This window comes from Ipomoea nil, unplaced genomic scaffold (assembly GCF_001879475.1).
Source record: "Ipomoea nil cultivar Tokyo-kokei standard unplaced genomic scaffold, Asagao_1.1 scaffold3147, whole genome shotgun sequence".
Taxonomy (NCBI): domain Eukaryota; kingdom Viridiplantae; phylum Streptophyta; class Magnoliopsida; order Solanales; family Convolvulaceae; genus Ipomoea; species Ipomoea nil.
The window spans coordinates 138,885-164,578 of record NW_017619575.1 but is presented as its reverse complement, the minus strand read 5'-3'; the positions used below and the strand labels follow the sequence as shown (position 1 = coordinate 164,578).

Below are 25,694 nucleotides of genomic sequence, written 5' to 3'. Positions count from 1 at the left end.
TGTTGACTCTTTGTGCTTTATTAGGTTGAGAAATTATATTTGAACAGATGCTACAATGTAATAGAGCCAATAGCATTAATAAAATAAAATAAAATTAAAAAAAAAAAAAACAAATCTTGATTGATGAAGAAATGAAGATCTTTTATACACTAAATTTAATTTTTTTTTTTATTTAAAAAATGATAATGTACACGTTTCTCGTGAATCCTGTGATACCTGTCACAAGTTCCTCCATAAACATTATTGTCAGTAACATTGCTTCTCCCAAATAACATTTGAATTCGTCCGTTTCTGTTTCTCTCACGCAACCGGCAACCAGCCGCAGATCTAAAATGGAGGCCGGAGGGAGGTGCGATGCCGGAAAGCAGCAGCAGCATTTAGTTTGCCTGCCATTTCCGGCGCAAGGCCACGTGAACCCAATGCTGAAGTTCGCTATCCTCCTTCACCACAGGGGATTCCACATAACCTTCGTCAACACCGAGTACAACCACCGCCGCCTCCTCAGGGCCCGCCATTCCCTCCACGGCTTTCCAGGTTTCCAGTTCAAGACAATTCCGGACGGGCTGTCTTCTCCGCAAGACGGCGACGAGGAGGCTAATTGCACCCAGGACGTGCGGTCTCTGTGCGATTCCACCAGCAAGCACTGTCTGGCGCCGTTTCTGCGCCTCCTGTCTGACCTCAACTCCTCGCCCGGCGTTCCTCCGGTGACCTGCGTCGTCTCCGACAATATAATGTCGTTCGGCCTGGTGGCCGCCGAGGAGATCGGTGTCGCCGGCGTCTCCTTCCGCCCCACAACTGCATGCAGCTTCTTCTGCAACGCACTGTTGCAGCGTTTTAGACAAAAGGGTCTTATTCCTCTTAAAGGTGGGCCAAACCACTCTCTCTTCAACAATAATTTTAGAAAAATACTACTTCTACACTTTCACTTTTTCTAAAGTTATGTTGCCTACAAATTTCCTTTTTTGGAAACCACAAAATGAATATAATTAATTATCAATTGTCACATCAAAAAATAAAAGTGAAGAGTAGAAATAAGGAGTATATATAGCATATTACGGAGTATTATCTTGAGTTAATTCTAAGAAATGGTCCTTCATTATTGTCATTTATCAACTTTCAATTGGACTATAAATGATCACTTAACTGATTTTACCAATTTTGGACATCAACTTTTAATTTAACTATAAGGGGTCCCTTAATTATTGATTTTTTTTTTAAAAAAAAAATTGGTCATTCAATTAAATATTCATTTAATAAACATTAATTATCTTGTTGAGATGGACAAATTGAGTTCATAAATTATTAAAGTCATAGATTCTGGAGATTAGAAAATTGTGTTTTTCTGTTCAGGGTAGATTGTGGACAATAACATAAGATTGAGTCTGATAGGAATAATGTGTGGAAATTATACACAATGTGGTTGGCTCATTGTGGGAATTCCCATCCTCTCATTTAATGGGGTCTGATCATGATTGAGCCTGGATATATATGAGGCCCTGGGGTAAAAAAAGTTGACCTTCATGGACAAGGAAATTAAGCGTTTCATCTCAATAACGGAATAACTCATCTATCTGAGTGAAAATGGGAGGGGAAAGAGAAAACTAAGATAAATTTACCAGATTAACTTCACAAAATTAGGTTTTGAAATAGAAAATAATCAATTCTAACTATTCACTTTCGATGTTGAAAAATGGATTCTTGCTAACACTGTCATGGTCCGCCGCAGATTCAAACGGCGGCATCGGGGATTCCGACAGGGTTTTAGCAGACTTTGACGTTCCAGGAATCAGCACCAGCATTCGTCTAAGGGACTTGCCAACCTATGCCCGAATCAGCAACGAGGTTAATACCTTCATTATGAGCTTCATCAATACAGAAACCAAACGAGCCTTAACAAAAGCTTCAGCAATCATATTCCACACTCTAGATTCCCTGGAACATGACACCCTGGAATCTTTGTCGGCAATGTGCCCTCCAATTTACCCCATTGCCCCTCTCCACTTGCTCATCGACCAGCTCCCAGATCACGGGAGTCTCAAGTTCTTAGGGGCAAATCTCTGGAAAGAAGACTTAAGTTGTCTGCAATGGCTGGATTCCAAGGCCCCCAGTTCTGTGGTGTACGTGAATTTCGGCAGCGTGACGGTGATAACACAGCGGCAGCTTATGGAGTTCGCATGGGGACTGGCAAAGAGTGAGCAAAATTTTCTGTGGGTGGTTAGGTCAGATGGTGTTATGGGTGAAGAATCTTCCAATTCTGCCCTTCCAGGAGAGTTTTATGAAGAGACCAAAGGGAGGGGCATAGTCGTACGTTGGTGCCCCCAGGAGCGGGTGCTGAAGCACCGCTCCACGGGGGCGTTTCTGACTCATTGCGGGTGGAATTCGATGATGGAAAGTATTAGTAGCGGGGTGCCTATGATTTGCTGGCCTTTTTTCGCCGACCAGCATCTCAATTGCAGGCTTGCTTGCGCCGAGTGGGGCGTTGGGGTGGAGATTGAGAGTGAAGTGGATAGGGATGAAGTTGAGAAGGTTGTGAGGGAGGTGATGGATGGGGGGGAGAAGGGTGAAGAGATGAAGGTGAAGGCTAGGGAGTTGAAGAGGAAGGCAGAAGAGGCTGTTGGTTTGGGTGGCTCCTCCCATCTCATCTTGGATCAGTTGGTCAAGAATGTTTTCAGTGTTCTTGAACCTGTATCCAAAGCCTAGCTAGACCCATCTTAAAATATTATTGCTAGTTTTATGGTTAAGTTTGAAAGATTTTAAGTGTGTTGTAGATCGACATAGATATTGTAATTATATTGTATGACTGGTTGTATCGAGTAATGTTAGGATGGTAGGTCTATTTAGATGTCATGCATCATGTGGCCTTCTTCCTTGACCCCTAGTCGACCTGGGAGAGTGACGTACTCCCGCCTGGGGAAAGGGGGAGGGGGGTAGGGGAACATGCACAAATGGAGTATTTGGAGCGCGTGGTGGTCATGCCTAGTGCCTATATGCTGGCTAGATTGGTAATGGGGGTTGGAACTCTCAACCGTCAGATTGGTAGAGGGTATTCGAACTCCATTCCGACCTCTCTTAAGGAACGAAAGTGACGCTAACCAAGCTGGTTTATTAAGTGACAATAAATTGAGAATATGTATCAACTAGCTTATAGACCTCTAAATATTTATACACTAGTATGTAGCATAGCTTTTGAGTTGTGTTACTAACATTTCAAAGTTATTATAAGATGATCCACCTGGCTTTGTTGCCTTCTCCACTTTCCTTTTCCATTCCATGGCCTTTTCCCTCATTCCCTCTCCCTTTTCCCCCTCCATCAACTCCCTCAACACCCCCTCCACCTGCTCTCTCTTCACATCACTCCCAATCTCCATCCCTATCCCCCATTTGTTGCACAAGTAGAAGCAATTCATCTGTTGCTCCGCGAAGAACGGCCAACAAATCATCGGCACACCTTCTGAAATACTCTCGAGTGTCGAGTTCCATCCACAGTGCGTCAAGAACCCTCCAACGGACCCGTGCCTAAGCACTTCCTCTTGGGGACACCATCTTAGCAGCAAGCCTCTATCCTTGATTTCTTCCAAGAAATCATTAGATATAACCTCAGTGCCACCTTCCACTAGGTCTGGTCGGATTACCCACAGAAATGGGTACTTACTATTAGCCAATCCCCAAGCAAACTCACTAAGCTGTTGGGGTTTCATGGTTACAAGGCTTCCATAGTTCACATACACAACCGATCTTGGTTCCCTCTTGTCCAGCCATTCCAAGAACTTGTCATCTTCTTCCCACAGACTTGATGATGAGTCTACTGATGAACCCAGTTTTGCAGAGAATTGTTGTTGGAGCTTAGAGAGTGGGCCGATGGTGTAAATGTTTGGGATTTTGAGTCTAATGGCATCCAAGAATTGTTGTTCCAGGTCATTGAATGTGTTGAGAATTAGGGTTCTTGTTTTCATGAGATTGCTGATTTGCAGCTTGTTGTAATTGAACATTGGATCTGCAGGATTGGTGCTTCTGCAGAAAGTTGGAAGATGTTTCAGTCGAGCCCCTTCCATGGCAGCAACCCAATCAACCTTGGTATCCAAAAATCCATTGCTTAAGCAACTTTCATCTGCATGTACATCATCTCCACTTTAGAAAGAAAGACTAGAGAAATCTAAAAAAAATTGCACCCCAATTCTAAAGTCATCAAGGTTCCTAAAGTTTTAGTCACTAAATTTTTACATTTTGTGCAATTAAACCAACAAACAAAATATGCAATTGAACCATTAAACCAATAAAAATTGTGCAAATAACATTTTTTACAAATTACTTCTAAGTTTCTGGTAAAATACGGTGTCTTAAATTATATATAAAAATTATATTAATTACTATTTTTTTTTTTAAAAAAAAAAATCTAAAGAAGAGACAAGCTACCCCTTCATCTGTTCTGGATTAATTAAAAGGAGAAGCAGTCATGGTTGTCCTTACCTTCATTCTGGACGAGGATTGAGGTAGCCATAGCTGCCCCCTCCTTCGTCCAATCTAGATGAAGGTTGCCCCCATTCTCGTCCAGGACAAAGGTGAGGTCAGCCATGGTTACCATCCCCTTCATCCATAGGGGACGAAGGTGGCTTTCTTTTGAAATTAAAAAAAAAAAAAAAGAATTATTATTTTTTTAATTTTTAAAATAATTTATATATATAATTTGACATTATGACATCATATTTAATGGAAACTAATTAGATGTAAACTGTAAAAAAAATATGCTATTTACACAATTATATTTTTTAGTTTTTAATGATTTGATGGTTGAGTTGCAGAAAGTGTAAAAGTTCAATAGTCTATTTTGGCACTTTTTCCAAATATATATATAAAAGTTCTCAAGCTAGGAATTGGAATGCTATTGTTTAAACAAAGGTAAATTTGACCGACCTTTTAGAGGGAAATAGCCTCTTTCAACAAGCTCAGCAAACTGGAAATAACCCAACATGCCACAAGCACTAGGAGTGAAGAAAAGGAACTCAGGAATGCCAAACTCTTGAGCCACCTCCAACGTAAAGCTCATAACACCATCGGAAATAATGCAAGAAACCGGCGGCACCTCCGGGCAAGCGGCGGCGTTGAGCCTCTTCACAAGATCTCTAAACGATGAGAGGCCATGTGTGGGCAAAGAGACAACTAGGTCCGGGAGGTCAAGAATCCCTCGCTGGCAAGATTCAGGCAGCCCATCGGAAATGGTTTCGAACCGGAAATCGGCGACGCCGCAGCCGGCGAGGGTGGCCGGATCTTGGGATTTGAGCAGGCGGTGGTAGTTGAAGTGTGTGTGTACAAAGGTGATGTAGAAACCAGAAGAATGGAGGAGCTTGGCTAGTTTGAAAATGGGGTTTATGTGGCCTTGGGCTGGAAGGGGTATGCATATTACATGAGGCTTCTTGAGATGCGCCATGGGATTATTTTTGTGAAAATTAATGAAACAAGAAACCAAATCATAGAAAGGCTTTTATATATTAACGTCATGAATTCCATGCATCAATTAGGCAAATCCTTAAATTAGCTGGCATTTGGCTTTGATGTTGACAACCCAACAACTCCTTGGGAAACCCGCTGCAGTTATTGCTCTGATACCAAATTGAAGTATCAACTAAAAGTCTAAACTGATAATTGGATTACACATTAATGGCTATATGCTCACACCAATTCCTTCAAATCAAGTTCCTCGACTAAACCATTAATTAGTCAATTACTTGAGGTATTCAATAGGACAACTCCGGCCTTTATTCTTATCCTTTCATAATTAAGGCCATAATGGTGTCAAATAATGTTGTATTGTGAATGCATGCTACGACATTACTAATGAGCTAATAACAAGCTAAGCTAATTAACACGTATTGAAATGACGTTACGTTGTTTACTCAGCCTTCATCATTGTCACTCTAATTAAGTTGGACTCATTCTATACGTCAAGTAAGTTGATTACAATAATAATACTAACACGTAGTGTGTTGTTATGGATGAGAATATAATATAATATATATTGAACAATATAATTAATAGGAAGGGAGGGGAATATTCATTCTGCACAAACTCCTTCAGTGTCCTTCCAAAAATCCGTGACACAGCAAGCTGGCAAAGTCAGAGCCATCCTCAAACATGCATGCAAATATATGCATGTTGTACGCGTAGTGCACATGCATTGTGTTGTCGGTCAAATTTATTGTACATAATTTTTCTTAATGCAATTTAATTTTTATATGATTTTTGTATATATTATTATACCAGAACACACTTTCAAATAGTAATTATAAATTTTTTTGTATACCTAAAAAAAGAGTTTAGTTTAGTCCATAATCACCTACATAGGATTCACAGACTTGTGTATAACATGTACATACAAGGTTAGCTCACTGATTCAGCAAACAATATTTGAGAAAAAAAATCAATGTTCAAATATCGACAGTAGCGGTATGAAAATTATGTGTAAAGTGGACAGATCACATTTGACCATGTCCCCATTCTTTCAAATGCTTTGTCGAGCTGGAGTACAGTGAGCGTTTTGGATTAGGACTCGGCCTTTTGGGAAAAGACTTGTAACGTAACATGCATTAAATAAGTTTCTTTCTTTAAATTATGAATGAGTTTCTTTCTTTAACAAAAAAGAAAAGATTTAAAAAAAAAAAAAAAAAAGAAAAAAAAAAAAAAAAAAGTGGATGATATAAGCACTTACGTTTGCTGGGTTTGCCTCACAAACAATTATGTGGACAAGAACTATTTTTGGAGTATGTAGGGGTCATTCAAATCTATTTTTGGATTAATTTCATAATAGGACAAATATTATAAAATCTTATGGATTAATTTTATACCCAAATAATTTTATTTTTTTTAAACGATTGTCAATGATTATGAGTGGAAGTGCTATAAAAATTGAGGATTATTATTATTATTTTTTAATACTACTGAGACTATTATAATAGAGTATCTGTTCATAACTACTTTCTCAACCCATTGAATCACAAAGAGCCAATATCACCTCCATTGAGGCTCGATCCTACAACCTCCCACTTAAGGGAGTTAAATATTTTCTATACAAATATTTACGCATTTTAATATCAATAAAATAGAAAATAGTTAGGATTGTTATAAATAATTAAATATCTTTGCACTTGATGGCTATTGTCTCACCTTTCCACTTTTCCTATATTTATGTACAGTTGAGATCAATAGTGTATATATATAACAGAGATTAGTGGTGTTTTTCCTATATTTATGTTTATGTACGGTTGAGATCAATACTGTATATATATAAAACAGAGACTAGTGGTGTATATGTATAACAGTTATTAATGGAAAAGTGTGTGCTGCCATTTTTCTCTCTTTCTACTTTTCTCAATATACTATCTGCATTTCTGCTTTTGCAGATAACTATTATAACAAAGATGACTTAATAATACTCTGATAGGAAGTAATAATTTAAGCAAAACCCAGTTATGTCAGCAGATGATTATTGCTGTACTTACTAACATCATACTTCAAAACTGCAACCTAACTTTATAGTTGAGGCTTACATTCAAGAAAGCTTCTAAGTTGTATAGCATCTTATATTACCGGTAATCCACTGTAGATGGTGAAATAGGTGTTTGATTCTCTTACCCAAACTAAAACCAGACCTGACCCTGCAAGGCCAATGGTTTCAGAGCTTGAAGAGAGATCCAAGCCTCCTTCTTCGGAGGCGCTCTGCGATGTTGAAGGCCAGCTCGAGTGACTGAGAAGCATTAAGTCTTGGATCACAGTGTGTGTGATACCGCGAGCTTAGGTCGTTGTAAGTAACTGTGCGAGACCCTCCAACGCACTCTGTCACGTTCTGCCCAGTCATCTCCAGATGCACACCCCCCGGGAAGCTCCCTTCTTGGTCGTGTACATCAAAGAATGCTCTAAGCTCAGCCTGTAAGGAGATTTTGTTACAGCAGTAAAAACGTGATTTAACTTCAAATGTGTGTCATCAATTTGATATCGAATGAATTTCTTTTGAAGAGTTCCCAGTGTCATAAAAAGTTAAACTTGATGCTCTGAAAAATGCAAAAGCAACTGAGACGCCATAAAAGAAGATACCCTGATTGCATCGAAGGATCGGGTTTTCAGTCCACAAGGAGCCTTAGTGGTATTCCCATGCATAGGATCACTGACCCAAGTAACAATTTGACCTGCACTCCGAACTGCCCTGATCAGATGGGGAAGTTTCACTCTCATGTTGTCGGCTCCCATTCTGGCTATCACCGTTATTCTTCCTGGTTTGTTTTTAGGATTTAGAATATCTATAAGCCTGACCAGCTCACTCGGATCCATTTTCTGACTCACCTGCCTCGGAAAATCCAGAGTGTTAGTAGAGGCGGTATTGACTCTTTGTGCTTCAGTAGGTTGAGAAAGTAGTTATGAACAGATACTGCATTGTAACAGAGTCAGTAGTACTCCAAAAAAAGAAAAAAAAAAAAAAAAAAAAACGCCAGCTGTATTGTTCGAGTATCAAAGCCACAAAGGAGGGCACATACTACAGCTATGAGATAATGCCAGTGCTAAAACCTTTGCTTTCCCCGTTATTAGGAAACTATACTCCTCTACATAAAGTAGCATACAATACCTTGATTCCGAGTGGATTGGAAACTCCTCTCAGGAACTCAACATGTGCACCGTCCAATTGCCTTGTGCGCTCCCCGACCCAAAGCATGTGAGCCGAGCAGTCGTAATAAAGGCCCGAGGTTGAATCCTCCCTTGTAAGCGCTTGTTCATAAGGCAAGAGTAGGCATTCATGGGACGTCCAGAAGTCTGTTGTGGTCATGATTGGATGGTCAAGTGTGAGCCCAGCGGCAGCCATGAATCCCATTGCTTCATCTACTCGGTGAGCAAGTTCACGGTATCTGTCTCGATCAAATATTCGTCACAGCCAAAGCAAAAAACGAGAAACATTTCACTAATAAAAGGATAGTTCAAAACTTCAAATAAGTTAACAGAAGCACACCTATCCCCTTGCTCACTATGATCTGTAAAATCGAGATTCCACTGGCTAACTCTCTGCATGGCAGCATAACCTCCCGTAGCAAACGCCCTGAGTAGGTTCAATGTAGCCACAGATTGAGTATACGCCTTGACCATCCTATTGGGATCTGGAATTCTTGATTTCTCATCAAAAGCATCTCCATTCACATTGTCTCCCCTGTAACTTGGCAGCTTCACACCGTCCTTTTCTTCAAAGGGATCAGACCTCGGCTTCGCAAATTGGCCAGCCATTCTCCCCACCTAACCAGTAACACACTCACAACCATCAACTAGAATTCCAGTACCAAAACACAGTATGCAAGTAAAAACATGCTTTGATATCCTGATTCCTGAAGACCACTGATATTGCAGTCACAAAATTTAAAACCTTAGAGGGGCAACCCCAGCCAAGTTGGTCAGACTGTTTACTTAGTAACAGTAAGGTTACAAGTTTGAGTCCCAACGGGAGTAGCCTATTGGCCTTCTTGGTTAGAATCGGTCAACTGTGGACAACTTAGACTGGTTTACCTCTTGTAGTTCTTTACAACTATGGTCACAATGCGGGATTTACTCAAGTAATGTTCAATGCTAGACTGCTACAAATATTCCAATGTTTGTAGAAAAGGTCTTCAACTACTAACCACTATAACTAATACTTGTAAAATGCCACTTTCAATGAAGAAGAATACACAAGTGTAATATGAAACATCCATCAACAAAGACGCAAGAAACAATAATGTTCAGGTTTCACAATGAACCTAAACATCAATCAGAAAGCATAGGAAACTCCAAGATTCACAATTTATCATAAAATTACCCAATTTTCGAAGAAAAAAGAAGAAGAAGAAGAAGAAGTGAAATCACCTTGATGACAGGCATTTGACCACCAAACATAAGCACCACACTCATCTGCAATATGACTCTGAAAGTGTCCCTAATATTGTTGGCGCTGAATTCCTTAAAACTCTCGGCGCAATCACCGCCCTGAAGGAGGAACGCATTCCCCATAGCCGCCTGTCCCAGTTTCTCCTCGAGGCTACGGGCCTCGCCGGCGAAAACGATCGGAGGGTAGGCTTCGAGAGTCTTGAGGACTGATTCAAGCTCGTCTTCGTTCGGGTACTCCGGAATCTGGAAAGCGGGTTTGGATTTCCAGCTGTTAAGGCCCCATCTTGCGTTGGGATCCGGGGTGGCGGATTTCGGTGACGGGGATGATAGAATTGCGGAGACGGGTTTGATTCTGGGCTTGAATTTTGGATTCGCGTTGGGGGTGGCGGGGAGAGGTATAACGGAAGGAGGTTTGAAGGTGGCATTGGCGCTGAATAGGGCGGAGCTGCCGCTAGCGGTGGTGGCGGCTGCTAGAGCCATGACTTGTTTCTATTCAATTCTCAACTCTAACTTCTGGATACTCTGATCTTTAGTCAGAAACAAGATATGGAGAGAGAATGGATAAGAAAATGAAAAAAAAATAAAAAAATCCTTTTTTTTATGTAAAATTAAAACGTAAAATTAATTTTTTTTATAAACCAAATGTGATCATAGTTTCATTGGACTAATCCTAAGTTTAGGATCTTTGTCTCTGGAGTTATTACACACCCTGTTTCTAGAGCCACACCCTGTTTCTAGAGTTACTTCTATCATCACAATCAGCTCACCAATCATATTCCTAATTCTAATTTTTATGTGCGCACAAGAGATCCAATCCAGACCTTAACTCCGATTCTAATTTTTACGTCACAATATCTCACCGATCAGATTCTAGTCTCCAGTCTTTATGTGAACACAAAAGATCCAATCCAGACCTTTCACCTTGAATTTCAATTAAAGTTTAAGATAATAGGGACAACCCAATGAAGATTGATTGATATTAAAGCTTCATGATCGATTGATATTAATGTGATTTTGTTTTGCTGGTGACGATGTGCCATATCATATTGTGAAAAAATTTAATCCCATAACTTTATCCTTTTGTTTTTTTTTTTAAAGAGTAACAAGGGAAACCTGTATCTACTATCTATGTGCTTGGGTAAATCTTATCTTGTGACCTTAACTGGTTGGAGGAATTATACACTACAAGAAACTTTGAATATGCAAAAGTGGGAATGGAAGAGCAAGAATGGTTTTTACTCGAAGATGCAACCCAAACAAAATGTTGAATGAAGTCACATTACAGCATTAGCCAAGCCACATGAAAGCTCAATGTAAGAATAAACAACACCAGCACACCCTCAGGAGGAGCTTTCACGGGTGGGGTGGGGGTGTGTGCTTGATCTGTCATTTGAAGCATACATTTGTATCTGCAGAATTTGCGGCTCAGAAATAGGGGTTGTATCGCATCGCTGTTCTGAACCTAGGCACCTTCCTGCAACAACACAAGTCAACAAATTATTTCACTCATTCAAACAACTAAAGCAACCCCAACATCAGTTTATCATTACCCATAGCCATAAGGAGTAGGATAGAAAAAAGGGGCAGCTGCATATGGTGTCCTCCCCCGGAACCCCATATAAGGATTGGGACGCCTTGCCCGGAACTGCTTCATGCCAGGTATATTAGTTCGCTTTGCTGATACCTGCCATCCATGTTATTTAGAATACTAAAGTCAAGTGGGAGGAGAGACGTAAAAGAAGAGGACAAATGGTATAAACTGAGATTAGATCAGTGGTTTTTGTCACCTTAAGTTGGCGGCCATGGAGCTCAGATTCATTGAGAAGAAGAGCCTCCTGAACAGCTTCAGTTTCAAGAAATTCAACATATGCATACCCCTTCGGTTGCCCAAACTTGTTAGTCCGAATCGTAACTCTATTTACTGTCCCACATGCCTGAAAATGCTGCTGTACTTCCTCGGGAGTGCACGCGTAATCCACCTGTGAAACAATTTTAGTAGCAAATTTACTTCCCCAAGAAGACTGCACTATAACAGATACAAAGTACTTGTGTTGAACTTAGGCCATAGATCAATCAAGCAGCATAAATACATGCTAGCAAGTGCTGCTTGTTTGGCTCAACCTATTTTAGGGTTTATATTAACTCCAAAAACCAAAAGCTGGAGCAGAAAATTAAGAACTTTAAAGAAGCATAAGTTGGGCCAAACAAGCTCTAAATGAAAGGAAAATAGCTAATAAGCAGAATTAGAAGTGAAGTAAAGCTTAAGGTACGAGAGAGGCAATACACATTAAACACTAGCTTCAACCATCCATAGTAATTTCTATGATTTCTATTCCCAGCCATATCAACATACAGTGATACAGTCTAATCATAAAACCTTTGATCTATAGTCACAGTTTAAACTGTAATTAGAACCAAATAACAGTTGTGTTTGGTAAAATTGGACGGTTTAAATAAGATAACACAAAGAACTTCTTTAGTAGGTAAAACTGTAAAAGAGTGAAGCTAATATCCTAAATACATTTACTAGTAAACAGGGTAAACAGTTAAAAACCCATGGTTCACTTCAAAACTGGTTTTTCATCTATAAGATTAGGAGTCTAAGGTAGTGTCACTTCTATAAGATTAGTGCTCCAGTTAAAAAAAAAACCATTCCTTAGTATTTGAAGTCCATGGTGCTGAGAAACAAAACAACATAATTTGACACACTTGTCAGTTGTCATATATAATGTTCTATGGTAAAATCATTCAATTCAAAACTAATGTATACATTCCTTAAAGAACAAAATGAATAGAAGTCTCACATTCCCAACAAAGACAGAACGAGAATCCACTTCCTCCCTATTAGCCTGGTTTGCAGCATCAGCAGAAGGGTCTGGTTGGCATTGGGGCAAAACAAAATCATTTGTCATTTTGATGAACTAAATAACATAGTACAATATCAGTTCTTCCATGAGTATATACATGTAAGCACAAAAAACGTTAAATTTTTTTGCTGAAACTGAGAAAACATCAACCCTAGATGTCGCCAGAGGGAGAGATAAAAGACCTTGAACGGCGCCCATTTCTTTCTCAACTTTGGCCTGCATTTCGCGGAGAGCAGCCGCCTCGTCTTCCATCTCCTTCAATCTCTTCTTCATTTCATCCAATTCCTGCACACACACCAGTTTACAAGTAGTTGCGAGTTAGGGCACGATTGGAACAGAAATTGAAGCGTTGCAGAATGAAATAAAGAAGACGGCGAGAGACACCACGACAGCTCCTCCGCTTTCCGGCGCAGCCATCTCCACGTCATCGCCTTCCATCGCCGATTCGCCACTTCTCTCGCTGGACCGCTCGGTCACAGGCTAAGATCGTCTCCTACATAAGAATCTCCGAAAGACACATACACTGTAGTGGAGAACAAATAATCACCGCTTAATTACACTTATGTCCTAACTCTTTATGATTATGAAAATCGACCCCGAAACTTTTTACTCCGCGTATTACATTAGCAATCCGATGTCTTTTTCGAGATTGGAAATTTACAATTCGGTACATTTATCAATAAGTTATGTGGGTGTTAATTGAATAACGGAGTATCATGACCACTTGTACTATGATTTTTATTGGTTTGAATCCCGTTCTATAAATATTTTCGTTTCACTTGATCACCATTTTTTGTAACTGTTTTATTATTTTTATAACTCAAACTTTTCATCTCCCTCAAACTATATTCCTAATTTAATGAACTATTATAGACTTTATCATAATAAAAAGATAAATCAATATTTCATTCTATATGATGGATTGCTAGGCATGATAGCATTAGGTATGAACAGAGAAAGTTTATATTTAGAAAAATATACCAATGTTCGAACTTTGATAGTGACAATGTGGAGATTATGTCTAAAGTGAACAGATTCATTGTCCAGACTAGCATTTGACCATGTATGCAAAGTCATTAAATCACCGTGATTTACATATTCTCAAATACTTTATGGAGCCCTTGGAGTTAGCGATTCAACATTTTGGGAGAAGAGCAAATTTATATTTTTATCTACTTAATTAAGGGTAGTTATTAATTTATTATGGATCAATTTAAGTGGTAAGGATGTCATTCTATAATGTTTTGCAAAATCAAAGTATGATCATATTATATGGTTAGTAATTTCCTCAAATAATGTAACTAAATAATTATGATAATATTAGTAAGTGAACTGTTAATGCAAGTAAAGTTAGATGTTTCATTACTGTAAATGATGTGTTATGCATGTTAAAGAGCTCTAACTTTGCTAACATGATTCAGATTACATCTAGATTAAATTGATCATGACAAATATGAACAAAGATAAAACTTATTCAATTAGCATAATTAATTAACTTCCACACTCAACACAATTCAAGAAACTCACACTTTTATTATTTATTATGGTATTCCTAGATAAGTAGTCTACTAGGAACTCATGATTAGAGAGTTAATAGAAATGAACCATACAATTACCCACTCCTCCTGCTTTTTCTATCCTTCCCAAAATATTGAATCCCCAATTTTAAGGACCTTCCGATCCCAACAAGACAAAGCATCTTCTGAACCTTATCTCTCGTTGCCTCAAACTTTAGAGGCTAGCTACACAACATAAGTGGGCGTTTGGAGAGATAATTGGTTGGGTGTGGCTCTCATCATAAGTGATTTAATAGCAGGCTTAGCCTCATCAGTACCCTTCACAATCAAAAAGAACAAAACCCTATACAAAACCACCATCCCCAACAAAACCAACAGGTCAACCCACTTCGAATACCTCATTTCAACCTGCAACAAATCCCTCAAAACCTCATCTCCGGTGATCACCTCGCCCTCCCTCATCCCCTCAAACCACAGCCCCACAAACTCGTTCTTGAACAGCCCATGATACACGTACCGGTTATACGAAACATAGTACACCGGGTACTTCCAGAACGGCCCCGGCATGTCCCCCGGCAGCCGGAAATACCCGCCGCCCAATATCATCACCGCCTGCAGCCCCGCCCCGGAGATTATCCCCATCAGATACGACGGCACCAGGCTCGCCACGATCATCATTAAGCTCTCCACTAACAACATGCTGGTGAAGAGGACCAGAGCGAAGTACACGAAGTGCTGAAACCCTCTCTGAAGCCCGATGGGGTAATAAGCCAGCAGGCCTGGGATTAGCGATATGAGGAGTAAGTAGGGGACGGAAGAGAAGGAGTTTCCGATCACGAACGCGCCGCAGCCGTAGTGCCCGTTCAGCTTCTCTCTTTGGAACACTTTCATGTCCTCCACGAACGACGGGAAGCCGCCGATCGCCATGAACGTCAGGAAGGAAGCGACGAACATGATGACAGAACATCGTGCCTGGATCGAAGTGTAGCTCCGACCGATGTCTTTGTACATTAAACCTAGTCCGACACCCATGATTATATAAATCGCCAGACGCAGCCAGTAGTAGCCCAGATCCCGGTACATGTTCAAGAATGATCTTTTCGTCAGCACAACGCTTTGGGTCATGAAGCTTGCATGGCTTGATTTCTTCAGCATTTCTCCTTCCTGAAGGATTATTATTAACTTGATTATAATTAACCAATAATAATCCTTATTATTAATTAATTTGTATACTATATATTCATCATCTTACCTGCCGACATATTTCAGCAACCTGGGTTTGAACTTCTTGGTATCTGTCGGATGATCGGTAAGACCGTACGAGAATATTGATGATTTCTTCTGTGGGCATGCTTCTGGCACGACCTCGTAAACTTTCCTGCTCACAATATGTATATTGTTTGGTCAGTATGTACTAAGTACATTAATTAGGCCAATTGTTTATATTAGAAAATTGAATGGTGACAATAAATTTGGCTTACCTCATCATAACCATCAAAATCCTTGTTTATAGTTTTGAGGAAATGATCAGATGGATTCTGGAGAGGTGGGCAAGGGAAACCACAGGTTTCGAAGAACTGCATCAACAAAAACACCATGCATGGGCATTTATGGTCAAATTAAAGAAGCTAACTGCGTTAGTGACATCAAAGAACAATATTACTTCAAAACCAATAATCAAGAATACAATTGAAGCATGTGCTCCATCCTCCGTCACAAGCTTGTTATCTTGTTATCTTGTCCAGCTGTGTCAAGCTCCCCCACCTATTGTGGTGGGCTGTGTCAAGCTCCCCCACCTATTGTGGTGGGCGTGGACTGATAAACCGTTGTCGCTTACGAGTGACGTTGAGATTTTAACCTTTGGTCTGGCTCTGATACCAAATTGAAGCATGTGCTCCATCTCAACTAAAAGCCTAAGCTGATAGTTTGATTGCACGTTAATGGCTATATGCTCACATACTCCACCTCAACTAAAAGCTTAAGCTAATAGTTGAATTGCACACTAATGGTTATGGGTTCCAAGCAACACGTGGATTATGGGAGACGTAGAGATTCGAACTGATACAAAATTGAAGCATGTGTTCCTTCTTAACTAAAAGCTTAAGCTAATAATTGAATTGCATATTAATGGTTATATGCTCAACATATATATACCTGAATTGCAGCAGAAGCAGGGCCAAAATAGACAAGAGAACCAGAAGACAAGAGGCAGAGATTAGTGAAGAGGCTGAAAACTTCAGCGCTGGGCTGATGAATGGACGCAACAACGGTTCTTCCCTCGCTAGCCAAATCCATAATTTTACTCATCACGTAGAAGGAAGCGGCACTGTCAAGACCGCTGGAGGGCTCGTCCAGGAAGAGAAGTTTGGGGCGGGTGAGAATCTCCAGGCAAATGCTCACTCTCCGTTTCTGTCCGCCGCTTATCCCTTTGCTCCCCCACCCTCCTCCTATTCTGGTGTCCATGGCGCCCTGCAGCCCCATCTCCTTTATCGTCATCTCCGCTATCTCCTTCTTCTCCCATCTCGCCACCGAGTTCGGCAGCTGCAGCTGCGCCGAGAAGTACACCGCCTCTCGCACCGTCAGCGATGAGATCAGATTGTCGTCTTGTGTCACGTACGCCTGTTCAATTATATTCCTTGTTAATCCCATTTCATTATCACAAGCATATTCAATTCATCGGAATCTATCACGTACCGATGTTCCATAAGCCAGTGTCTGTTTCCGACCGTTGATGAGAATGTCGCCGCTCTGCCTAGTCGTCAACTCTAGTCTTCCTGCTAAAGCGTCAAGGAGAGTGGACTTGCCGGAGCCAGAAGGGCCCATGAGGGCTAAGAGCTCACCGGGCCTCGCATACCCGGTCAGACCTTTAAGAATGGCCTTCGTACCTTCCTTTGCAGACACCGTTACCCATAAATCCTCCCATGTCAGGAAAACACCATCTACTAATTAAATGCACAGAAAATCAAGAAAACAAAAAAAAAAACAAAAAAAACAAAAAAAAGAGTTAACAAAACCACATAATATAATACGCACTAGTAGTTGAAGTGATTTTAAATTAAGTTGAAAGCAAAAAGTGGTCGAAACAAGACTTAAAGATCACTTTTAGGTGGTGGAAATTTCATAATTTTCAGCAGTGACGTGATAGCTAGTTGGATCTAACCCTGAGAAGAAGGAAAGAAGCTTGCAGGGGTGAGGAAAGGCTCCTCCGGCGACCGGAAATCTCCACCGCCGCTGCCGAACAACCCACGACCCGCCTCCATAGCCGTAAAGATCAGATCAACACCCTCAGGTAATGACTGCGGGTTTCCCTCCAAAAAAAGAGATCAGATCTCCAACTCAAAAGCAGGGTGCAGCAGGTGTGGGTAGAGTTATGGTGTGTATATAAATATTTATATATGTTGATTCCAACTTGCAGGGAACGACTCTCCGACCACTCCTTAACTCTTACGCGCAGCCGCGCAGTAGGTTTGAGTATCTTACCCAAAACCTTACCGAATCTTACCAAAACTATATTTATAATAGGTGACGTGGTTCTTCAGTTTTGTGCCCGCCTGTACGAGGACAGACGAGCTGAGGAGGATGGTCATCATGATCCAGAAACGTAGTAGAAAACCCAGAAAAATACATACAACAATATATATACTCCGTAATATAATAATGGATGGATTATATTATTGGGCACACTATATATGATCCTGCAGATTCTTTTCGAAAGCTCTTGCATGCATGCATGCATGGCTAATGGCTAGATTATTATATTATTTGCTGTGAAATACAATATTACAACCTAAACCCTATTCTTCTTACTTGAACCTGTTTGGCACGAATTGGATTGAATTCGAGGGAATCGAGTCGAGCCTAATTTAAATCATGTATCATTTTATATTATTAATTTAACCTGCCTAATTTAAATCATGTATCATTTTATATTATTAATTTAGCCTTATTCATCTGCATTATTGCATTTCGTCTCCTCACATCATCCACTTCATCATTGCATTGCTTATTCATTTCATCGTCGGATCAATTGCCTTGATTTTTTTTTTTTTTTTGTATTTTTAAAACTTTTATTCTGGTTGTAGGATCATACATAACCAAATATCAATATTTGTAATCATTCTAATTCTACTCTACCGCCAAAATTCATTCCAATTATCAGGTATTTGATTCATTTTCCGATTCCGATTCTCATGTTCGAACCAAACACCCCCTTAATTTTTTTAAGAAATTTCCATATCTTCGTAAAACTAATCCAAAGTGTGGTGTGGGTGGAACATGGAAAGACTTACCCAAAACTCTTTAACATGATACATCCGTATAGGAGTCTATTTTCCTATTCTATATTTACATATGTTCCAAACTATTGGATTATATGTTTTTTTAAATTTGTTTGTACATACCATTTAAAAAAAAAAAAAAAAAAAAAAAAAAAAAAAAAAAAAAAAAAAACTAGAGAAAGATTTAAAAATTGGAGAATCAGAGTGAACGCAGTTTAAGTTACCCAATTTCTGTTGGTTCCAACAATAGAAATTTCACCCAAATAAGTTAGAGCACTATGTAATAACTTGTTAATGAATGTGGCATTTTAAAAAATATACACAAGTACAAAACACATACATACAACTATATATAAGATAAACAACTGCCCTGCATTTTTGTACAAGAAATACTGGTACACCTATCTATTCATACTATAGAAGGAAATTAAACAAGCTAAGCTAAGTGCCAAGTACATCCAATAATTTCAAATATATAACAATTTTATGGTAGGTACATACATACATATATGAGTACCATATGGAGCAAAAGACATAATACATCTATATAATGATTTGTCTATTCATACACTCTTTTAGTTTAGCTAGAGCTTGTGATACAAGATTGAGTCATTTGAGTGTATGGTAGTAGTAGGGTAGGTGGGCACAATTTTACATTATTATTACTTTAGTGAATGACGGGAAACCATTGTCACTATCTAAAGTCGTGCACGAAATAAATCGGCCCTACATTATGACCTTAATTAGCTGACAACCGATCATAAGAAGGTAAACCAACTACTCGTACAAATGATAACACAACAGGTAAACCAACTGATCTTAGTTGACCGACTCAAATAAAAAAAGACTAATAATAGGTCACTCCATTATGAGTCAAACTTTGAAGCTTTTGATTATTTTGGTGAGACTCTCATTAGTGCTTTCATGGCAGGTTTAGCCTTTTCACTTGCCTTCACAACCAACAAGAACAGCAGCCTATACAAAGCCACCATCCCCACCAACACCAAGAGATCAACCCATTTTGAATGCCCCATTTTTACCTGCAACTCATCTCTCAGAACTTCTTCTCCGGTGATGACATCATGACCTTCTCTCATAGATGAGAATCTCAGACCTTGAAACTCGTTCTTGAATAAGCCTTGATAAGCGTAGCTATGGAAGGAAGTATAGTATAAAGGGTACTTCCAGAAGAGCTTAGGCAAATCGTCCGGCAGCCGGAAATACCCGCCGCCGAGTATCATCAGAGCCTGTATTCCAGCTCCGGCGATGATCCCCATTAGATAGTTCGGAACTACGGTGGCGACGATCATCATTAAGCTCTCGACCACCAACATGCTAGCGAAAAGGGACAAGGCAAAGTAGGAAAAGTGATCAAATCCTCTTTGAAGTCCGATGGGGAAATAAGCAATCGCTCCTGGGATTAACGAGACGAGCAGCAAAAATGGCAGCGAAGAAAAGGTGTTTCCGATCACAAATGCGGCGCACCCATAGTGCCCATTCAGCTTTTCTCTGTGAAACACTTTCATATCTTCGACGAATGAAGGGAAGCCGCCGATCGCCATGAACGTCAAGAATGAAGCGACGAACATGATGACGGAACACCGTGCCTGAATCGAAGAATAGCTCCGACCAAGATCCAGGTAAATGTAGGCAAGGCCTAAACCCAAAGCCACATAAATTGCGAGACGCAGCCAGTAGTAGCCAGGATCACGGGACATGTTCAAGAAAGATCTTCTTGTCAGCACAATGGTTTGAGTGAAAAAGTCTGCACGACTGCTTTTCTTCAGCACTTCTCCTTCCTGAGATCAGACGATGTAATTAATTTGCCAACTTCAAATCAAAGAAGAAATCTATCCCATAAAAGTATGATGATGAGTACCTGGTTGGATATTTCAGCAACCTGTGTTTGAACTTCTCGGAATCTGTGAGATGATTTGTATGAGTTTACCAGAATGTTGATCACTTCTTCTGTGGGGATGCCTCTAGCACAGCCTTGTTCAATGTCCTGCCCACATTATTCGTATATATAGAGATAGCCCAATTTGGGTCGAATACTTTTAACGACAAGGCAGATTTTTCTTGATTAAAGATTATTAAAAATGAGCCCAAAGAGTTGGTCTAATTGAAGATCAATCCTTATATCGTGCACCAGGGCGCACAATGCGCCCTGGCCTAAAACGACGTCGTTTTATATAATAGAATACACATAAACTTCAAACATAATAAACATAAACTCTTAACATAATAATCAAAAAACTGTAACGTGATTGGACGGACGAAACGGTATCCGTCGTGTCAACTCCTAACCAACTTATAAAAACAACGTCGTTTTGGACCAGGACGCACAATATAATTTCCCAGCATGGTCGAAATTGAAAGCTATGAATTGAAGCATGGCAGAGTATATTATATTATTTGTGTACATAAAATACATTATTTTTTATACTATCAAATAATATACTTTTAATATATTAAAAATGTATCTTATATTCAGAAAAAAAAATACACTTTTTGAATACTGAAAGTACATTATTTTATATAATGTATATTTAGTACATAAATAATGTACTTTTAATATATACTTAAAATGTATTTTTTGTGGTCCACACAGCATTGTGTGAACCATTGTCCACATAATAATTTGTCCTATGAATTGGACCGCCCTTGTTACATTGAACGAGTTTAAATCTGTCACACATAGATTATTATTATTATCATTATTATTATTATTCTCTAATATGAAATTAGATTGGGGTGATTTAAGACTATAAAAAGTTAAAAATAATTATGCACAACTTTTATATTTTTAGTTTCTAGAGATTTGAAAGATAGTGGTGCCAAACACCTTGTGCTCAAATGGCACCTCTTGTGGCTCCTCTTGAGGAAAGGTCACAGAATGGTGGGTATTAACTCTTTGGCTTTCAACATTTTGAAAAAGTATAGAGCAGATACTACCTTGTAATAAATCGAGTGGGCGGGGAGTTTGTACTTATGCACAATGAGTCAGTATCTTATATTTTAAAATTAAATTGCTTTATTTTTAATAGTTGGTTTAGTTATTTTTGGTCAATGTAGGAACAGATTTGATTGTGGCGTGACTAATTAACACCCTAAACTTGTAACACTTTTGATATTTTGCCTTGTAGAATAAACTCTTTATTTCTTTAATTTTTGAGTTTGTATTAATTAGACACATATTTCGTGTGGACCGTACTCGATTGCTTTGTACGTAATGTTCTCTTCCGCCTTTGATTTGTGAAAGACGTACTAAAGTGTATGTAACAAATGTGTTATTAGAGACATTAACAACCATTCAAGGAGTTGGCATATGTAACGCATCATTAACAGGTTTAGAAGTAATTTTAATTTAATTACCTCATCATTATTATCAAAATCTTTGTTTATAGTTTTGAGGAAATGGTCAGATGGATTGTGGAGAGTTGGGCAGGGGAAACCACAGCTTTCGAAGAACTGCATCATCAAAACACCATACACATATAAATATATATGGTTAAATTAAACAACAATATATAATACTTCAAAACCAAGAATGCATATATATATATATATATATATATATATATATATATATATATATATATATATATATATTATTTATTTATTTTGGTTCCTGTGAGGTCAGGTCTTTCCGTGCGGTCAATGCGACATACGGTATCCATAAATGCACCATACACTGTTTGAAAATACATCATAATGAAATGTCAAAAAATACACTACACATATGTTATATTTACGAACACTGTGTGGTGCATTTATGCATACCTAATGGTGTATGCCGTACTGATCGCACGGGAAGACCTGACCTCAGACGAACCTGACCCTATATATGTATATAGTACCTCAATTGCAGCAGAAGCAGGGCCAAAATAGACCACAGAACCAGAAGACAAGAGGCAGAGATTAGTGAAGAGGCTGAAAACTTCGGCGCTGGGCTGATGAATGGACGCCACAACGGTTCTTCCCTCGCGCGCCAACCGCGCGATTTTGCCCATCACGTAGTAGGAAGCGGCACTGTCAAGACCGCTGGTTGGCTCGTCCAGGAAGAGAAGTTTGGGGCGGGTGAGAATCTCCAGGCAAATGCTCACTCTCCGTTTCTGTCCGCCGCTTATCCCTTTGCTCCCCCACCCTCCTCCGATTCTGGTGTCCATGGCGCCCTGCAACCCCATCTCCTTTATCGTCATGTCCGCTATCTCCTCTTTCTCCGATCTCGCCATCCAGTTCGGGAGCTGCAGCTGCGCCGAGTACTGCACGGCTTCTCGCACCGTTAGCGACGCAATCAGTGTATCCTCTTGTGTCACGTACGCCTGCCAATACATTTCCCCCCGCCCCATCAAACAATATGTAATCACAAGGTCACAAGTTTAAATCTAAGCCTTCTTAGTTAGGATCACAAGACAGGTTTACCAGTGCACACTGTACTCTCGGGTAGTGAGAGCTGGTAAGTTACCCATACATATACATATATATAATATGTAATGTATGTTTAACCTGTAAAGAGATGAGAGTGAGAGTAATTTGAATCTGGTTTGCATACCGATGCTCCATAAGCTAATGGTTGTGAACGACCGTTGATCAGAATATCCCCACTTTGCCTAGTGCTCAACTCCAACCTTCCTGCTCCATATATATATAAACACTCACATAATTGTATGTGATAATACAGATCGATAATGCATAAGTTATAAAACATTATACGCTTGAGTTCATGAATATAATATAATAAAGCCCAGTCTGACATAATACCCTTTTTATATATAGAAAGTTGAATTTGAAATTTTGTGGTTACCAAATTATTAATACTATTTATATATGTACCTGCTAAGGCATCAAGGAGAGTAGATTTGCCACAGCCAGAAGGGCCCATGATGGCTAAGAGCTCCCCAGGTTTGGCACACCCAGTGAGACCTTTAAGAATAGGCTTCTTCCCTTCCCTTCCAACAGACACAGTAACCCATAAATCCTCCCACGTCAACAAAACACCGCCGCCGCCGCCTCTTTTATCTTCTCTTTGGGTTGCCGCCATTGCACTCTCCATCTCTAATGGGATAACGTTGATGAGTTCCTTACTAGCTTGCGGTTTAATGGGGGACTCATGATCACAATCCATTATCTAAATCAAAAGATCAGAGGATGAAATAGAAAGAAGCTAAGAAAGCAGGTTTAATATTTTAGTTCTTGAAGAAATAATATGGTGCAGTATTAGTGCGTGTATGCGGGTATATATATATATATATATATATATATATATATATATATATATATATATATATATATATATATATATATATACGTGCATGAACTATTCATGAGGAATATATTGAATTTAATTAATTTAATATATGGATCAGTCATTATTTTCTTGGTATCATTTTCAACCCCAACTCCAGCCTATGGAGAATCAGTTGTTATATCATGGAACAGGTCCACCTCGCAAGTGGGTCTTGATCATAAATTGTATATTTTTAGTATTGATCGAGATTGTGAACTTTTAAAATAGAGTTAATTATCAAAATAGTCTCTTGACTATAGCGAAATTATCAATTTGGTCTTTGGCTATTTTTTTAACTAATTAAGTCCTTCAACTTTAAATTTTTTAACCGATTTGGTCCTCCATTTGTTTGACCGTTAACTTGGGACCAAATTGGTAAATCGCTATAGTCAAGGGACCATTTTGATAATTAACTTTAAGGGTGGACAATTTGGTTCAGTTTTCTCGAACCGAACCGTACCAAACTAGCTATATTCGATAATATATCGAACGGTAATAAATTCTTGTATACCGAACGGTTCAATAAAAACTCGAACCGAACCGAATACCGTTTGAACTTTGAATTGCCATTTTGTTATATATTAGACTTTGGATATGGACTATGTAAACACCATAACACATAATATAGAACTTTTGATAACAAACCATAAAGAAATCAAATAAAACATTTACGAGAGATACCCGTGAGAATATGAGTTGAACGGCAGAGCAAGCATCAAGGGGCTTGGATTTACTTTTTATGTATTTATTTATTTATTTATTTATTTATTATTATTATTATTATTATTATTATTATTATTATATTTAAAAAAATCAAACGGTATTTGGTTCAGTTCAATTTTTTATCGAACAATTCGGATCAGTTCAGATCATTTTTTTATCGAACCGTTCGGTATACAAGAATCCAATGCTGTTCGATTGTTCGGTATATTACCGAACCAAACTAAATCGAATTGCCCACCTCTAAAGTTAATTATCAAAATGGTCCCTTGACTATAGTGAAATTACCAATTTGACCCCAAGTTAACGGTTGGCTAACGGTCAAACAAACAGAGGATCAAATTGGTTAAAATTTTATTTAGGTGGTTGGAAAATTAAAGATTTCCAACCTATTTCCCCACCATAATCCTTCGACGAAAAATTGAAACAATGTCACTTTTTCGACAATTTATTTAGGTGGTCGGAAAATTAAAGATTTCCAACAATGATATATATTGGAGGTAATTGATCTGAGAACATGGAAAGCACTATTGACACACGCCAAAAAAAAAAAATATGACCATGTTTGGTAAATGACGTACTGTTAGCTGATTGAGTTAGAGAGTATAACTAGTTGATAACATTAGCTTATTGTATAAAAATGTTTGGTAAATTAGTTGTTAGCTGATAACTGTTTAATATAATTTCTTTTTTCAAAAAAGCTAATTGAAAAAAGTTAGTTTGAGCAGCATTTTAAATTTTTAGCATTTTAGAGTTGTAAAAAATTGATTAACCAAAAATTTATATTGATTTTTTAACCAAGTCGAACAATTTATATTGATCAAATAAATTAAAATTGGCTAATAAACTAACTATTTTATTAAACAGGGTCAATATTGTGTTTTACGTGGTGCAGACTCCATTTCATTGCCAATAACCCCACAAAATTGACAAAATGACGTTGATAATATGTAAAGGTTGGCAATTGGCATACGTATGTTTTGTCTTGTACATGTCAAATGAATGGACACAATTTCATTAAACTTTAAAACGTGCCGTACGATATGTATGATTTATTTTTTTTGGCAAATACATATGGTTTTAACTTCCAACATTTTACTTGTGGGTAAACCCTAATATCTTGGACTATGTA

General features: G+C 38.8%; 6 protein-coding genes across 9 annotated transcripts; 1 reads left to right on the top strand and 5 right to left on the bottom strand.

Annotated features, from left to right (window-relative positions):
• The first annotated feature begins 242 nt into the window (after positions 1-242).
• On the top strand, positions 243-2,834 carry LOC109167105 (7-deoxyloganetin glucosyltransferase-like). The gene is made up of 2 exons (XM_019316029.1): positions 243-864; positions 1,727-2,834. The coding sequence occupies exons 1-2, from the start codon at positions 333-335 to the stop codon at positions 2,698-2,700; spliced, it is 1,506 nt and encodes a 501-aa protein (XP_019171574.1). The 5' UTR covers positions 243-332; the 3' UTR covers positions 2,701-2,834.
• Positions 2,835-3,083: 249 nt separating this feature from the next.
• On the bottom strand, positions 3,084-5,480 carry LOC109167106 (7-deoxyloganetin glucosyltransferase-like). The gene is made up of 2 exons (XM_019316030.1): positions 4,912-5,480; positions 3,084-4,108 (listed from the first exon to the last, which is right to left on the bottom strand). Exons 1-2 carry the CDS (start codon positions 5,423-5,425, stop codon positions 3,168-3,170), a joined length of 1,455 nt encoding a protein of 484 aa, XP_019171575.1. The 5' UTR covers positions 5,426-5,480; the 3' UTR covers positions 3,084-3,167.
• Positions 5,481-7,401: 1,921 nt separating this feature from the next.
• LOC109167143 (phospho-2-dehydro-3-deoxyheptonate aldolase 2, chloroplastic-like) lies at positions 7,402-10,454 on the bottom strand. Its single transcript, XM_019316086.1, has 5 exons — positions 9,871-10,454; positions 8,990-9,267; positions 8,612-8,888; positions 8,086-8,331; positions 7,402-7,918 (listed from the first exon to the last, which is right to left on the bottom strand). The coding sequence occupies exons 1-5, from the start codon at positions 10,369-10,371 to the stop codon at positions 7,667-7,669; spliced, it is 1,554 nt and encodes a 517-aa protein (XP_019171631.1). The 5' UTR covers positions 10,372-10,454; the 3' UTR covers positions 7,402-7,666.
• A 638-nt stretch (positions 10,455-11,092) lies between these two features.
• Positions 11,093-13,278, bottom strand: LOC109167148 (polyadenylate-binding protein 2-like). 2 transcript variants are annotated; one of them, XM_019316091.1, is made up of 6 exons: positions 13,146-13,278; positions 12,941-13,043; positions 12,696-12,766; positions 11,679-11,870; positions 11,442-11,575; positions 11,093-11,365 (listed from the first exon to the last, which is right to left on the bottom strand). In XM_019316091.1, exons 1-6 carry the CDS (start codon positions 13,194-13,196, stop codon positions 11,317-11,319), a joined length of 600 nt encoding a protein of 199 aa, XP_019171636.1. In that variant the 5' UTR covers positions 13,197-13,278; the 3' UTR covers positions 11,093-11,316. The 2 variants fall into 2 exon arrangements, with proteins under 2 accessions (XP_019171636.1, XP_019171635.1); XM_019316090.1 differs by having other exon boundaries at positions 13,143-13,275.
• Positions 13,279-14,271: 993 nt separating this feature from the next.
• Positions 14,272-17,635, bottom strand: LOC109167138 (ABC transporter G family member 11-like). Of its 3 annotated transcripts, none has more exons than XM_019316079.1 (6): positions 17,436-17,635; positions 16,970-17,217; positions 16,430-16,894; positions 15,757-15,852; positions 15,528-15,653; positions 14,272-15,439 (listed from the first exon to the last, which is right to left on the bottom strand). In XM_019316079.1, the coding sequence occupies exons 1-6, from the start codon at positions 17,533-17,535 to the stop codon at positions 14,501-14,503; spliced, it is 1,974 nt and encodes a 657-aa protein (XP_019171624.1). In that variant the 5' UTR covers positions 17,536-17,635; the 3' UTR covers positions 14,272-14,500. The 3 variants fall into 3 exon arrangements, with proteins under 3 accessions (XP_019171624.1, XP_019171625.1, XP_019171626.1); XM_019316080.1 differs by having other exon boundaries at positions 16,970-17,214; positions 17,436-17,616; XM_019316081.1 differs by having other exon boundaries at positions 16,970-17,214; positions 17,457-17,616.
• Positions 17,636-18,927: 1,292 nt separating this feature from the next.
• On the bottom strand, positions 18,928-23,758 carry LOC109167139 (ABC transporter G family member 11-like). Its single transcript, XM_019316082.1, has 6 exons — positions 23,389-23,758; positions 23,108-23,187; positions 22,413-22,877; positions 21,928-22,023; positions 20,432-20,557; positions 18,928-20,351 (listed from the first exon to the last, which is right to left on the bottom strand). Exons 1-6 carry the CDS (start codon positions 23,678-23,680, stop codon positions 19,446-19,448), a joined length of 1,965 nt encoding a protein of 654 aa, XP_019171627.1. The 5' UTR covers positions 23,681-23,758; the 3' UTR covers positions 18,928-19,445.
• Positions 23,759-25,694: the final 1,936 nt, after the last annotated feature.

Bases quoted from the DNA above. Each gene is read 5' to 3' on its own strand.
- LOC109167105 (XM_019316029.1), top strand. From the start codon at position 333: ATGGAGGCCGGAGGGAGGTGCGATGCCGGAAAGCAGCAGCAGCATTTA. The intron at 865-1,726 runs GTGGGCCAAACC...GGTCCGCCGCAG, and splicing joins GGGTCTTATTCCTCTTAAAG to ATTCAAACGGCGGCATCGGG.
- LOC109167106 (XM_019316030.1), bottom strand. From the start codon at position 5,425: ATGGCGCATCTCAAGAAGCCTCATGTAATATGCATACCCCTTCCAGCC. The intron at 4,109-4,911 runs GTCGGTCAAATT...ATGTACATGCAG, and splicing joins AGGCTATTTCCCTCTAAAAG to ATGAAAGTTGCTTAAGCAAT.
- LOC109167143 (XM_019316086.1), bottom strand. From the start codon at position 10,371: ATGGCTCTAGCAGCCGCCACCACCGCTAGCGGCAGCTCCGCCCTATTC. The intron at 9,268-9,870 runs GTGATTTCACTT...GTTACTGGTTAG, and splicing joins GTCAAATGCCTGTCATCAAG to GTGGGGAGAATGGCTGGCCA. The intron at 7,919-8,085 runs GTATCTTCTTTT...ATCTCCTTACAG, and splicing joins GATCCTTCGATGCAATCAGG to GCTGAGCTTAGAGCATTCTT.
- LOC109167148 (XM_019316090.1), bottom strand. From the start codon at position 13,196: ATGGAAGGCGATGACGTGGAGATGGCTGCGCCGGAAAGCGGAGGAGCT. The intron at 13,044-13,142 runs GTGTCTCTCGCC...GTGTGTGTGCAG, and splicing joins AAAGCGGAGGAGCTGTCGTG to GAATTGGATGAAATGAAGAA. The intron at 11,576-11,678 runs GTGACAAAAACC...CATGGATGGCAG, and splicing joins TCCATGGCCGCCAACTTAAG to GTATCAGCAAAGCGAACTAA.
- LOC109167138 (XM_019316079.1), bottom strand. From the start codon at position 17,535: ATGGAGGCGGGTCGTGGGTTGTTCGGCAGCGGCGGTGGAGATTTCCGG. The intron at 16,895-16,969 runs GTACGTGATAGA...ATAATTGAACAG, and splicing joins CACTGGCTTATGGAACATCG to GCGTACGTGACACAAGACGA. The intron at 15,654-15,756 runs GTAAGCCAAATT...TATTGTGAGCAG, and splicing joins ATTTTGATGGTTATGATGAG to GAAAGTTTACGAGGTCGTGC.
- LOC109167139 (XM_019316082.1), bottom strand. From the start codon at position 23,680: ATGGATTGTGATCATGAGTCCCCCATTAAACCGCAAGCTAGTAAGGAA. The intron at 20,558-21,927 runs GTAATTAAATTA...TAATGTGGGCAG, and splicing joins ATTTTGATAATAATGATGAG to GACATTGAACAAGGCTGTGC. The intron at 20,352-20,431 runs GTACTCATCATC...GTCTGATCTCAG, and splicing joins TTGCTGAAATATCCAACCAG to GAAGGAGAAGTGCTGAAGAA.